General features: G+C 50.2%; 1 protein-coding gene across 1 annotated transcript; it reads right to left on the bottom strand.

Moving 5' to 3' along the window:
• Positions 1-8,200: 8,200 nt before the first annotated feature.
• On the bottom strand, positions 8,201-12,068 carry LOC140914673 (homeobox protein MSX-3-like). The gene is made up of 2 exons (XM_073353109.1): positions 11,254-12,068; positions 8,201-9,978 (listed from the first exon to the last, which is right to left on the bottom strand). The coding sequence occupies exons 1-2, from the start codon at positions 11,684-11,686 to the stop codon at positions 9,557-9,559; spliced, it is 855 nt and encodes a 284-aa protein (XP_073209210.1). The 5' UTR covers positions 11,687-12,068; the 3' UTR covers positions 8,201-9,556.
• Positions 12,069-14,884: the final 2,816 nt, after the last annotated feature.

Here is a 14,884-nt window from a genome sequence, read left to right as displayed (position 1 = left end):
GTTTTGGAGCCGGAGAGGTGCCTGGCCACTCACCCTGGGGATCCATCCTGCTGCAGGTAGTGTCAGGAGAAACGGGATGAAGTCTGGGCCCTTGATGACCATTGGACGCAGGATGCTTTTGTCTGATCATGTATCCAGCTTCTTCAGGAGGTGGATTGCAGCTCCTGCTTCTATGCCATGGAGAAAAGGAGGACATGGAAGAGGACAGCACCCCTCTTACAGATCCAGTGGAGAAGCAGCAAAGGGTGGGAGCTTTCTACGCAGACTTCTTCTCCATGGTCCAGCTAATGCTGATGCTTGTGAGATGCTGTGGGACGAACTCCCTACAGTCAGTTCGAGTGACCAGGACTGGCTAGAGCTTCTTCTCACTCTGGCTGAGTTCTTGGAAACCCTTCATCTGATGCCTAATATAAAATCTCTAGGCATCAAAGGGTTGAACTGGGGAGTTCTACTGTACATTCTGGAACGTCCTTGGGCCAGACATTGCCATTGTCTGAACCAAGGCCCTGGGGAGTGGGGCATGTCTCATGTTGTGCAGGGCAGGCCATGCTTGCTCTGCTGTCCAAAAAGTGGGTCCTCCATGGCATGAAGAATTGGTGCCTACTATCACTACTCGGCCTGGACTTCAAGGTCATAGCTGTGAAGAAGTAGGAAATGTTTGTAATATTTTTTATGAAGCCTATGTGCCTCGGTTTTCCCGATGCTTTACGTGGCTACACAGTGGGGGAATAAGTTTGCTTTCAGGGCAGGCTGAGACACATAGGTGTGTGTGTTGTCTCACTGTTTGCGCCGGCAGAATGTGTCATTAAAAGGACTGAAAGAGACCGACCCGCATCAGTGGAAAATCCGAGAGGACAATGGAAAGACCAGTCATCAGGACATTGACACCTAACCACCAATCACCCAGAGGGAGGAGGATTTCCCCAACTCTCAGCAGGGAAGCTGAGCAGAGACTACATCTTAAGAACAAAGGACTGGGAGGTATAAGATGAGGGAAAAAGAGTTGGCTTGTGGCAGAACCTTGGAGTTCTCTCACCTGGGAGCTGACTAAGGCCATGTCTACATTGCACTTTCGTCATTAAAACTTTTGTTGCTCAGGGGTGTGAAAAAAACATTGGTGTGGACAGCACTTTGTTGGCAGGAGCCATGCTCTTGGTGACGAAGATACCACCCCTTGTTGGGAGTGGTTTTATTTTGTCAGAAGAGCTCTCTCCCAGCGATAGAGTGGCTACACTGCACACCTTACAATGGTGCAGCTGCACAGCCGCGCCGTTGTAAGGTGTGCAGTGTAGACAGAGACTAAGGAAGGAAGTCAGAGAGAGAGACAGAGAGCCTGAAAATGGGGTTCATTATAGCTTGCCTGGTGCTCTAGGCTGACCAGAATGGACTATGCTTTAACCTTATGTCTCTATGCTAACCTAAGGATTTCTGATGCTGTGTTCTTGGTGACTAATAAACCCAACTCTTTTCCAAACATTGGTGGAGTGTCACTGTAAAAACTTGGTGGGATGCATTAATCCCTGAAGAGTGTATAAATCTCTAACCAGGACAACCTCTGTCTGGTCTGAGATCTTCTCCAGCTGGCAAGTAGGTGTGGTTGGTCACTCCACCTCCTGTACCTTGACCAGGAGAACACCTGTGACAGGGTGGATCACTGGTATCTCAGCAGGTGTTTGGCTTTGGTCCCCCAATTCATGGGGTTTCTCTAGGTGCTGTACACCTCTGCAGAATGCTTGGGGAAGCTCAGCTGCACCCTGACCAAGCCCGTCATCTTTGGTCAAGGGGTGCATCAGGGCTTTCTGTTTTGTGGGGAGCTGTATGCTATTGCCATTGAGCCCTTCTCAGTCTCCTCTGCAAGAGAATGACAGGTTGGTGCTTTGAAAGCTTCACTTGAGAGTAGCCCTACTGGCATGTGCTGACAATGTGCTCCTCGTGACCCAGAATCTGAGGGAACTGGCATGGGTGGAGGCTTGCCATGCCATATATTCAGCAGTCTCCGCTGCATGGGTCAAGAGCTCTGCTTTGATGGTTGGTAAAGGTGACAGGTGGTCTCTCTCCTACCCATGTTCTCTGCCATCTGGTGGAGCAAGAGTCCACTGCTCTATCTTGGCATATACCTTTCTGCCACCAATCCCTCCTAGCTAGAGAATTGGATTGATCTAGAGGCCAGGTTGTCTGACCAGTTGCAGAGGTGGATGGGGCAGCTCTGGTGCCTTTCCCTTTGAGGCAGGGCGCTTCTGATCAACCAGCTGTTCCTGTCCATGCTCTAGCACCAGTTCAATACACCGAGCCTGCTCTTGAGAAGTCTGGCCAGCCTCCAGAAGAAGATCCTGGAGTTTGTCTAGTTGGGGGTGCATTGCCAGTCTCTGTGGGCGTCCCGGACTGTATCATCATGCATATGCACAAGGGGGCTAAATTAAGATTGTGTTCATGAGCAATGTTCCTTCTGGCATTTTCTGACTTGAGAGTGCTTGACTTTGCAAACTTTTAATCCTTTAATTTTGGATTTTCTAATTTTTATGGATTAGTTTATTGTTGAGAGTAACCTTAACTAATGTTAAACACAGTTTTTTGTTTGAGCATTGTACAAAGTCTTGTTTGAGGGGGGAACAATCACAAGTCTGTCTTGTGATAGGAGAGGACAGGTAAATATTCAGAAAGCCATATCTAGCTCCCAATTGGTAAGAAACAAATAAACAATATACATGAAAAGAGCTGTAAATTCTCTTTGTTTCATGTAACCCCCTTTTCAGAAAGTACCTTTGAAAAGGACCAGTGTAAAGTATCCCAGTACAAGCCCAAAGGAGCCCATTAGCAGCTGCTCCAAGCCTGGCTTTGACTGCAGCTCCTCTGAAATAATGTTATGGGAAATCAGCAAAGGCAGCCGTTGCCATTTCATCCAAGGCACTGGTGACTTTCCCAGTATACAAATGACCTGGAGGGAGAGAGTGCTAAATGGCCGATAATCTCTGATGTCACAATGTTTCTGTTCAGGCAGCCGCAGGGGGCAGCAAATGTTCAGGGTGTGAAAAAATCAGGCTTTTCTGGTGCTCTGGTTTTCCCAAACTTCCTAAAAAAACCAGCAACATCCAAACCCAAAATACACATCGAAAATCATTCCACATACATAGTCATTAGTGGCTGAAATGTGGTTCAATTCTCCATGGCATGCTTTCAAAAAAGGGTTCTGAAGCAAGGTTAGATTCTGAGGTACTGACCCTCTTAAATCAGAAAATACTGATGCAACCTGAACTATGGTATCACTACTGACAGCCCATAATAGCAAGGCATGAAAGAACAACTCTCCCAAACCCAGAGGAAATACCTTAGTTAGAAAGCAGCTAGTTTATTGTTTTAAAAGTTCAGTTGTATCTACAGTATATTCCACTTATTAGCAACCCCTTGGTCACCAGCAAAAAAGTGCTTCTATCCATCAGTTGCTAATATACTATGTGGAAGGCAGGTTTGTGAGGCTGCAGCCGTGCAAACCTGCCTGCTCACAAGGCAGCAGTGGTGGGGAGGGTTGCAGCCAGGATGTGGGCATTTGTACATGGAGCTAGGGCCTCTGGGAGTTGGGCCTCAGCACCTCTCAGCACTTTTTTTCCTGGGTAGGGCACAGCCCAGAGACTGCAGGGAGAAGTACCATGCAGCCCTGCTACTGCCCAACCCATAGCCCCCTACCTCCTGTGTGGTCCCTGTGCATGTGCAGATTTGCAGGGCTTCAGCCCCAGAAGGAAGCGCCATAACCCAAAGAAAGGAGATGACCCTGGTAAGATGCCTCCTGGTTGGAAGGGTTCTTCAGGCGGTTTTGTTCACAGATGACCGTGATTGTTTGCTGATAAAGCATTTGGAGTGGTTTCTGAATCCATTCCTGCTGCCTCAACAGCTGTGGGAGGGGTCTCCACCCCATGGGGAGTGGTGGGAGTTTGGAACGAATGACCGAGAGTATCACACATCACAAAGTCCTGTGCAGTATAGTCCAGGAGCTCCAGACACCCAAAGCCAGAATCAAACCCATAGACCAAGCAGCATACCACTTATAGTTTCTAGGGTTTAGGAACAAAGTAATATCCCTTTAAATAATTTGTGAGCCATCTAGTGGTACTCACTGTTCTATATTTTAGAAGTTGCCAGAACACAACCAGTGTGGCAATGTGTGTATGGAGCTAGGTCTGGCATATTGTGTCCATTGAATAAACACTGCTAGTTGGATTCCACTGTGCCTGTATGGTTCCCTCATGCCCTGTTTGTTGCTTAAAGAGCAAGAGAGACAACACTTTAGCAGCAAGGCAGGGATCGTAATCTGGGAATACAGTCAGGAATAGGGAGCAGCCTAGGGACAGTGCAACTAAAAAGGGAACTGCACTTTGCAGCACTCAGACCATAAGTGATCTGCTCACTTAGAGAAAAATTGTGTTAAAAATGTCTGGCACTTTGGGGGGAATGGACTTGTTTGGTAGTTCAGTAGCAGACTGGCCCCGCCTCTAGAAAGAGATTGAAACAGGATAGACGAGCGAATGGTATAATTGATGAGAAGAGAATCCTAGTTTTACTGAGCATGATGAGCTCAAACGTGCACCTTGCTAAGCAGACTAACAGCTTCTTAAACTTGCAGCCAAAATATCTGCTGATTATGTAGAAATTCTACAAACTCGCCTGTTCCCAAAAGCCATGGTGATCATAGTCATTCCTGCTTTTAGAGTAACAGCCGCGTTAGTCTGTATTCGCAAAAAGAAAAGGAGTACTTGTGGCACCTTAGAGACTAACCAATTTATTTGAGTATGAGCTTTCGTGAGCTACAGCTCACTTCATCACGAAAGCTCATGCTCAAATAAATTGGTTAGTCTCTAAGGTGCCACAAGTACTCCTATTCCTGCTTTTATAAATGGAGTCAAAAAGGCAATGAAAGAATTTCTGAGTATGTGCTTGAATTAAGGAAAGTAACAGAGCACTGCCAGTTTGGAGAGAGTTTACATGGTGCAGTAAGGAACTAGTTACTGTGTGATATGCAAAATGAAGCACCTAAAAACAGTTATTGACTGAGGCTGATTTGGCCCTAAAACAAGCACTATAAATTGCTGTTTCAGTGGAGATGGCCTAATGGGACTGTCTCTTCTTCCCAATTAGGACAGTTAACATCATCTTTAACATCCTGCCAAGGACTGCCATGTCTTTAGGAGAGTCTAGACAGCTAAAAGGCTGGGCCAGAATAGGGGAAAATGTTGAAATTAAACTGTGTAACCTTTTATGGTTGGAATGTTTTAATTGTTTTCCTTTCTTATGCAAGCTTAATAAAAGGGATTTTAAAGGGGGTTCTTCACAGTGGGAGCTGGGACTAACATTACAATTTAACATTGTAACAGTAAACAAGGGCTTTAAACACCATAGCTCAGTTGCTCCCTGGACCCCCACTCTTTAGCTATACAACAGCCTGATATAGCCTTTATTGGGAGGGATAAAACACACCCTTTGCCAGTGGGTTAAACCACTGTTTTGTAGACATTTGTAGAATGCTGGGAATGTGGGTCCATGTTCTTTCTTGGCTCTGGTGGGGGAGTGTGGTCTAATGAGTAGAGAAGGGATCTGCAAATTAGCACTCCTGAGTGGTCTTTGCTTTTAAATGCTTTGCATTTACAATGTGCTCATTAATCTGTGGGTCTCAAACCTATTTGTGAAGAGCGGTATGTTGGAGTAGCCCCATTTTGAAGACATGGAGCATGATTCATCAGTACTTTGTGGCCCCTTTGTGCTGGTTGAACTGCACCTCCATAAAGGGACGTACAAGCTGCCTCCCCTTGTCCCCTGTGGCAAATACTTCACTGCTGCAGGAATGAATTGGGCCACCGTAGCCAAGCACACAGATTTAACACAGACTTTCCGAAACACAGTATGGCTAAGTGACTAAGTGACTGAAAAGTAGGTCTGCCACTTCAAAGGCCTGGGTTCTCTTCCTAGCTCCCCCAGAAGTGCCCTTGTGCAACTTTACTGATCACCAGTTATCTATGAAGATGCCTCTATCTTAAAGCAGGTGTATGACACCCTACTCGATATTAACTGTTAGTGATTAGGGTTCACAGGCTTGTGTCTCCCAGCCTAGCTACTTTCCTTGTGACCAAAGGACAGCTGCAGGGCTGGCATGCTCCTGTCCTACCACCTTACTGACACTGTTAGTCTATGCAGTTGTTTGGAAACAATGAAGAAGGCTCAGGGGGGCTTGGAAGCAAGGTCAGTGCAGTAGGAATGTTCAAAAAATAACAAGCATGTGCCAAAGGATATTTCCTATGGCTTACAAATCTCAAGAGATTTTTTATGGAGGAGGTGAAAGGCACTGCTCTGACTCTACGAGTATCCCTTTGCCAAATGTCCAGTTCCTGATGCACGGCCCTAGGGATGTTTAAACCAGCGTTGAAAATGTTTTTAGCATTGGTGAAAGTATCTATTTTTTTATTGATCTGGATCTAAAAATGGCTAACCTAATTTGCTGAAACTTTCAAAAGAAACGTCTGTTGACATTATAAGCAGCGAGTCTAGGAAATTACAATGGAAAGGATTAGGTAACTTGAAATATTGGCATCACTGCCACTTTGCCAAAAACATTATTGTAATGGGGAGACTTTGTCAAAGGAGTGAGTCTCACGTTTTGTCCTGAAAGCAATGAGATCTGGTTACTCTAATCTCTTCTTGGAAGGGATTCTACAGTTGGGGGGCTGTTGAGCAGAAATCTATCTCCAGCTCTCATACCTTTCACTCTTCCAGTGGAAAGTGTCATCGTTCCTGAGGAGCACAACTGCTGCATGAGGTCATGGCCTCAGTGTCTTGAAGGCAACCCTTGTGGATGTGGCCCAACAGCACTCCCTTAGAGGCTGCAGTAAAGCAGAGGCAGTTCAGAGCAGGAGAGGGCAGGTATGGGGAGAAGTGGTTGAAGGACTGGGCATTGGAGGGCAGTTGCTAGAACCATTCCCACAGAGGCTTGAGTAGTGCTGTAGCAGTAGCTTCTTCAAGGGATGGATTCTAGCCCAGTCGGTGCAGAGTGTCTGGCATCCAGCAGGTGGCAATAGTGCCTAAAGGAAGAGCAAAGGCAGGTCTGGAGCCCCAGCCTCTTACTCCACACAGCCAGCCACAGTTTGAAACTTGACAGGTCTCCAAGAAATACCAGTAATTTCCTGTTCCGAGGGCTGATGCTGCTTAGCGCAAACACATAGTTTGCTACACGTTTAGAATCATGACAAAGTCTGAGACATGGGCTTCCAGTTAAGAATGGCTGCTAGGCACCAACCCTTCCCTGACTGGGAGCAGGGCAAATGCCTGGGACCCACAGGGCTGCTTAAGGGGCAGTGAGCTGTAGGACCCCTCCCCATCCCATCATTCCTGGGAGCAGGAAGGGACCCTAGGTTTCCCAAAGACTCCTGCAAAGGGTAGGGGCAGTGTGACAGGGGTCACCCAGAGAGGTGCATTCCCCTGACACCATGCTGGGGCCTTCTCTGGCAGCACCTCAGGAAGCTTCTTAAGAGCTGTGGCTGAAAAGACACACTTAAAGCTCTGGCCAGAGCCTGGGCTTGCCCTACTTCCTCCCAATGGTAAGCAGCCCCAGGCTGCGCCCTTCCTGCCATGAGCCCTGGGCCAGGAAGATGGGCAGTGAGCTGGGGAGCACCACAAGAGCAGCAGCCCCACCACTGTGTGGTGTGTGTGTGGGCAGGGGGGAAGCAGGGCTTCAGAGTGCTAGAGAGTGGACCGGAGCCATTGCCTGGGGACTTGGAGCAAGACCCTTGGCAAATGGGAGGCCTCCAACACCTGGAGAAGTGGTTCTGCTCTCCGGTGGGGCAGCTACCTCTATTCTGGTCACTCCTCTGAGATGGCTGGGGGTCGCCTCTAGCAGTGGCAGTGCACAGTAGCTGGCTGGAGCAATGGCGGAGGTAGCTTTTTGCAGTACATCCAAAGAGCCCCAAGAATTACTGCACCAGCAGGGCAAGGAGCAGTGCTGTGTGTGTGGCACAAGCCTGACACCTGTTGGGCAGGCAGACCTGGCTAATCTGTGTGGTATTTTACAGGAATCCCTCTTGGCTCTGCCCAGCAGCCAGGCCTCATTGTGCAGGCTGAATACACTGGCTCTGGTGGTCTCTGGTTAGGAGACTGTTTGTTACATTTTGGGGAAAGCTACAATATTTTTTATTAAGAACAAAGCTGCGAGCGGCACCGCTGCCTTGATTAACTTAGAGGCTTTATTGACTGGCTGCTTTGTACAAAACAGGGAGATTTCTGCCTCAGCCCATTCAGGGCTCTGTACAAAACCCAAACTATGTACATGGAATTAGCTCTGTGTCTTTCACATGGGCTGAAATGCACACAGCCTAGACATCTGTGAATACTAGTGAGCATTCACCTATAAACAGCTTAGTATCCTGAAATACAGCCCCCTCGTGACCAATACAAAAATCAGACTGTCCCCTATTTACAGCAAGAGAGCACTAAGGGACCTGGCCTCGAGTCACTGCCAGCCCTATGGAAGGCAGCACGGACCTGGCAGAGCTCCATCCCGCAATAGAGTGACTCCGTAGGGCTGGCTGCTCAGGAAATAATGGGTGTAGAGTCAGGCCCATTGGTCCCATACTGTGAAGTCATGACTGGGTGGAACTCATTCATGCCAGGGGGAGCCTTGCAGAGGGGTAGTCGGGGTGGGGGGGGGGGAGAAGAGGAGGTCACTGAGGAGAGCTAATTAACCAAACCCAAGCTGGTTCTGGAAGAATGTGCGTGTGTTGGTGGGCAGGGGTGAACGGTCTCTGCTTTCTGCTGTTTTACTCTCATCTTTCAACACCTCGCGCTCTGCCATGCAGCATTGGGAGCAGGGGAAGCACCAGGCTTCTCACGCAGTGCTGCAGTATCAGTGTCAAGCACAATAGCATCTACGGGTGTTCAGGCCACACAGTACCATCACGCTGAGTCAGTCAGACCAACACAGGCCAGAGACCTGCTCTCTGCAACCCCAGCATCGAGACCAGTGACTTGTGGGTTGTTGTAAACACTCAGGGACAAGCTCCCCTAGACTAGGATATGCTTGGGAGAGGGAGACGCTAAGAGGAAAGGCCATTAGAGACCAATACAACGAGATGGGAACTTCCTGTCATACTGTGATCAGGTCTCCCCTGTTCAGAGGCTGGGAGACAGGATCAGATTCACCCCAGGATCAAGAGGAACCTGACACAGTTGAGCTAAAATCATCCCTGTGCCAGCTGGTCTGGGAATAAGTGCATTGCACAGGAGTGCTGCAGTGAGGGAGCCCATGGGGATGGAACTTTTTCTTGCCTACAATCTGGGAGGCAGCGATCCTTCAGTGTTGAAGCCCAAACACTATTCCAAGTGGATTTTCGCCTGCTGTTCCACAGCCAGGGACTGACCCTCAGCAGCTGTAAGCCACTCAGTGCATGCTGGTCAGAAGGGGGCTAGTCCACAATCAGCAACCAGCAAAGAAGTGGGTTTGCAGGCCCGCATATTGTGCTGCCCGCCCCATGTGCGGCAGCACAGGCTGGGGCACACAGACCCTGGTCCCTGCACCAGGTTGTTAGGACAGGTAGTACATGCCATAGGTGACTGGCGCTGTGAAGAGACCTGGGACAGGCTGCAGGGCTGCTCTACCGGGGAAAGTGCTGGTGGCTCCATACAGGGAGGGGGAGCCCACATGTGCTCCCAGCGGGAAGGGCAAGGCAAAAGAGGGCAGCAAGGGCTTGGTGGCCAGTTTGAGCTTCTCCAGCTCTGCTTCCTGCAACCTCTTGGCCTTAGCCCTGCGGTTCTGGAACCAAATCTTGACCTGGGTCTCTGTGAGATTGAGGGAGCTGGAGAACTCAGCCCGCTCGGCGATGGACAAATACTGCTTCTGCCGGAACTTCCTCTCAAGTGCTAGCAGCTGCGAGGTGGTGAAGGGCGTGCGGGGCTTGCGATTGTTCTTGTGCTTCCTCAGAGTGCAGGGTGGAGGGCTTGGCTGCCCTGCAAGGTGACACAAACAAAACAGCCCAGCTGCTTAATGGGGAGCGGCCTTGGCCCGGCTGCCAGGCCAAAGGCGCAATCTCCGGGACCCTCCAGCCCTGTATTCCTACCCTACCCACCTCAGATGTGGAGTCCATCCTGGGTTCCAGCCCTGCCATGAATGTGTGTTTCCCCAGTGGGGCTAGCTCCCTCAGGGCTGGGAACCCAGCATGGCACAGAGCAGGTCTTCCCCTGTGACCGCATGACAGGTACTCACAAAGCCCCTATTTGGGGCCCAGAGACTCCCTCATGCGTGGAACCAGGAATGCTGAGCTGGGATGTGGATGGAGCACTGGCCATCAGGGAGCAGGGCACTGTGGCATGCAGGCTCCACATGTCAGTCCCTAGGAGCTCCTGTCTCAACTGGAGAAAGCAGGCAGGTCCCTCCCTTGCCCATGGGGTTCCCAGTGCCCAGCTGCACTGAGTGACCAGAGTGCCATTCAGTTTACAGGGGCAGAACTGCCTGGGGTCAGAGCCATGGGGTTCACCGTGCGCCTGGCCTGGGCATGGGCATAGGAGCTGAGCTCACAGCCAGGCACCAAGTGCTGTGAGCTGTGGCCCTGGGCCCAGGTGGGACCCCCAAGGGAGGAGTGCAGGCCAGGTCCAGGTAGCCTGCACACCATTAGCAATGTACAGCGCTATCTACAGGGGAGAGCACTGGGCCTTTCCCCCACTGTTCAGAAGCGAGTGGCTGGCTAGGGCTGATAGGGGCGCGGAGTGATGGCAGGGCCAATGGCCTGGCAGACTCTACCAGGAGGCCGTAGGTCCCAGCAGGAGCCTGGGTCGGGCTGTGCTGCTCACACAGGACTCGTAGGCACAGAGCATGGGAAGCTGCAGCCACCTTAGTGTCAGCTCGGGGGTGAAGTGATGGCACCTCAGCCTGGCAGGAGCTTCGCAGCACAAGCGAGGGGCTGGGGTGAGTTAGGGCCCGCTGAATGGCTGTTGTCTCCCCATCTACTATCCTGCGGGCAACATGCCCTTCCCACTGGTGGGACCGGGTCCTGACCATTCTGCTGTTCAGAGGAGGCCACAGGTGAGCCTGGCTTGGGATCTCAGGTGGGGAGAGGGTCACATACCAGCAAGGGAGGGAACCCACGCCCCATGAGTTTAGTGCACCCCTGCTGCTCTTGCTGGCAGGGGAGGGGGTGCCAGGTGTCCCGCTAGTTGGGCTGACAGTTGCCCAGGCTGGCTCTGTGCTCTGATACACAGAGGTGCGGGGTAACTTTAGGTACTTACTTGGTGGAGAACAGGCAGACTTTGCAAACCAGGAGTTGGGCTCCTTGTCACCAGGACTCTCCACTGCTGGTGGCTGCTGCTTAGCCCGCTGCTCTGGGAAATCTTGGCCTGACTCTGCCGTGTACAAGCTGCTCTGGGCCCGGGCAGGTGGCACTTCGGCAGTGGCAGCAGGGGGTGGCTGGTGAGGGCGGCTGCTCCGGGGACACAGCTTGCGCTCTGTGATCAGCAGGGACTCCACACTGAAAGGCAGCAGAGGGCTGGAGGTGGTTTGGCCCCTGCATCCCGGTGCCTTGGAGCCCATTCTGGGCAACTCCTCCTCAGCGAGGGGGCTCCCCTTGGCAAGGGCAGCCACTCCTTTGCTGGTCTCTGTGCAGGCTGTCTCCGGGCTCAGCAACCTCTGGCAAGGATTCATCCTCAGGGAGGAGGGAGCCATAAAACTGCTGCAGAGGGCAAGGGGGCATACGCACCCTGGGAGGCTCCAGACACCGCCCCAGAGCTCAGGCCCAAGCAACAGCCTCAGGGGTGAGGTCCAGGCTCCAGGGTCCCAGCTCCAGTCTCAGGGGTGGGGTCCAGGCTCCAGGGACCTGGGTCCAGCCTCAGGGTCCAGACTCCAGGGACCCAGCTCCAGCCTCAGGGGTGGGATCCAGGCTCCAGGGTCCCAACTCCAGCCTCAGGGGTGGGGTCCAGGCTTCAGGGTCCCAGCCCCAGGCTCAGGCACCACCAGTGCAAGGCTCAGGGTGGGAGATGGGATCCCGGGCTCCATGCTTGAGGCAGGGCAGCAGGCTCGCGATGGGACTCGGGGACCCTGCAGGCGTCTCCCGCACTTTAACAGCTATAAAAGTTCTGCCGCTCCTCTTTCATGTGGCCGCCCTCCAATCTCCCCCCTGCAGCCCGTGACGTGCCGGGCGAGGGGCTGCCATTGGCCGCCTGCACTCTCAGGCCGGAGCCGTCTGGCAGGGGCGGGGTGGCGGCGGGTGGCCCCCGGGCTGCAGGCTCTGGGAGCACAGTTCAGTGCAGTTAACAAGCTGGGCAGCGGCCTCTCTTCTCCCATTGCTGGGCGCTTGTTGGCACCAGGGAGAGCGGCTCCCCCGAACTTCCCACTAGCATTTCCCTGCTGGATTCCCCTCTCCCCAAAATCCTGCCTTTGCACACCAATGGGCCAAGAACATTTATTTCATCAGCCCCTCACTAGCCACAAACCCGGCAGCCCCCCAGTCTGCCAGCAGCGAAGGCTGGGAGCCCAGCCTGCTCCAGGGGCTAATTTGCTGTTTTTGAGACTGGGGATTGTTCTTTAAATCCCCTCCCCCCCGGCTCAGTTTTCTTGAACTTTGCTGCGACTTTCAGTCTCCTATTTTACTTACCACGGTAATTGCTAATTTATTACATTGGTCCTAGTCTTTCTGCCGTGCAGCTCGTCTTGGTCCTTCTGATTGTTGCTGCTTCATTTGAAAAGCACCGGGCAATCCTTCACCATAAGTTGGAGCATTTTAATAAGGCAGACAAATTATGTTTTGGAAGGCGCCAGGCGCAGCAGGATCAAAAGGGAAGCTACCTCGGGGAGAATAGGCAACAGTTAACTCTACTTAATTGTCCTCCCAAAATTTAATGTCTAGTGCATGGCTGAAAGGACTAGATTCGCACACAGGCGGGCTTTTTATTGGCTGTTAACTGTTGAGCTGCCGGAATTACTTGAAAAGCAATTAAGTTTGACATTATTACCACTAATAATGTTTTCTCTGAGGGACACATTAAATACAGCTAAAAGTAAACTCTAGTGCATAGGATGAAAAGGTCTTTTCTTTTCAGATTTACAAGAGCTTTTCGATTGAATGTTTGTTGTATTTATTCCAGAACATTTGATATTGTAAATGGTACAGCTGAAAAAATTCCAAATGTGCTACCGTATGTTTCAATCCATTAATCTGAAGGTGGATTTATGTTTGTTTGTATTTTTTTAATTTAGCATGTGTCAGAATTTATTCACTGAAGTGACACAACTCAGGAAGTAACAGCATATTGATTTGAGAGAAAAATCCTGGTTTACCACTCTGGTCCGTAATGTTTTCTAAATAAGAAAATATTCTTCAATCTCTCCTTTAAGTGGTTGCCTAATACAAAGTGGGCTATGTTCACTTTGAACAGCTGCACACACGGCTCTGCCTGCTCATATACCCATATAAACAATTCCATTTGGTCAAATAGTTTAGCAAGAGTTAATGGGAATCTGCAGGTCCCAAGGAGGAGTGGGTCTGTGATACTGTAGAACCGGCAGTCCACCAGCTCCAGGACAATGCACATACCTCTCTCTAGAGTTAAATAAACATGTGTTCTGTGTGATTTTGTGCTCACCTAGGAGCACACGATGTGCTTGAAAATCTATTTGGTATCTGTAAAAATAAATGAATATCAGGATCTCCAGATATTCTGATTTTGATCAAAAAAGGTCTCAGGAGTTGTAAAATTTTATTCCACTTAATGTCCATATGTAAACAAACATCTACAAAGGAATAAAGTCTGATCTACCTTTGTTGTGCCATGGGGACCCTCATCTTTACAGAAACAGCCTATGCATTATCTGATTGCTGGTCAACCCCACTAATGTTATAAATAAGATTAGACTAACTACATCTTTGACAATGTTTGACACCGCTGTAACTCCTGGGACAGCAAGCACAGACTGCATCCCCATGTGCTGCAGATCAGAAATGACTCAGGGTCCAACAAACACTCCGGATGGAGAAACAGGACTCCGGAGGCCTTCAGGAATCCTGGGATGGACATTACACAGAAAACAAAATGTTGGCTTTCAAACCCAGAGTTGGCTGTGGGGGGAAAATCCCTGTCTAGAAATTGCCAGCACCTTTGTATTGAGAAAATTGCAGCGTCCTTGTTCGGGCAAACTCTGGGAAACACTCAGCACAGCCTGCAAGATCAGGCATTTGTGAGCTGAAGGGATGCACAGACCAGACGGCGAGCTGCACAGGCAGAGCCAGTGTCTGGAGGAGATTGCCTCTGAAGCTGCTGAGAAAGACCGCAAAGGTACATTAGTCCCTATTCTGGGCCAGCCCTGCAACCTGTGGACACTTCCATGGGAGTCTGGCCTGGCCAAGGACAACGGGATTAGGCCCCTTGCAGCAGTCTGTGTTCTTATATCTCTGCCTATCTCCTCTTCAGACAGCAGACTTCAACTCCAAGGACACCAAGAACTTCCCAAAGAGACGCACAGACTCCCTGTACATTTGGAATTGTTCCCTATGCATTCAGTCCCTCTAAACTCCCGACACTACGCAATATGGTTTAGCAGGACTGCTGTCGGACAGGTAAGAAATGCAGTGATATGTTGCTGAGCCTTAACGAGCAAACAGCAACTGGGACAAGGTTTTATTCTTAGACAAAAAGTTCACTGGCTTGACACTTTTAACACGTACATTATTAACTGCTCTGCTATCTGTTTGCATGTACTGTATCTGTTCACAGTTGGCACACAATATTACAAATTATTCGGGAGGGGAGGGAGTTTTCAAATGAGCTTTATTTTGGTTTTGCATGTAAGCAGTTGGATCTAATGATCAGAGCACAGGACAATCCAGCTAGTATGTGTATATATATATATATAAATGCAACACTAACA

Source organism: Lepidochelys kempii, chromosome 7 (assembly GCF_965140265.1).
Source record: "Lepidochelys kempii isolate rLepKem1 chromosome 7, rLepKem1.hap2, whole genome shotgun sequence".
In the NCBI taxonomy this organism is placed as follows: Eukaryota; Metazoa; Chordata; order Testudines; family Cheloniidae; genus Lepidochelys; species Lepidochelys kempii.
The sequence above is the reverse complement of the archived record's forward strand: the minus strand, read 5'-3'. Positions and strand labels throughout refer to the sequence as shown.

Coding starts and splice junctions, on each gene's coding strand:
- LOC140914673 (XM_073353109.1), bottom strand. CDS start 11,686: ATGGCTCCCTCCTCCCTGAGGATGAATCCTTGCCAGAGGTTGCTGAGC. Junction 9,979..11,253: donor GTCTGCCTGTTCTCCACCAA/GTAAGTACCTAA, acceptor GTCACCTTGCAG/GGCAGCCAAGCCCTCCACCC.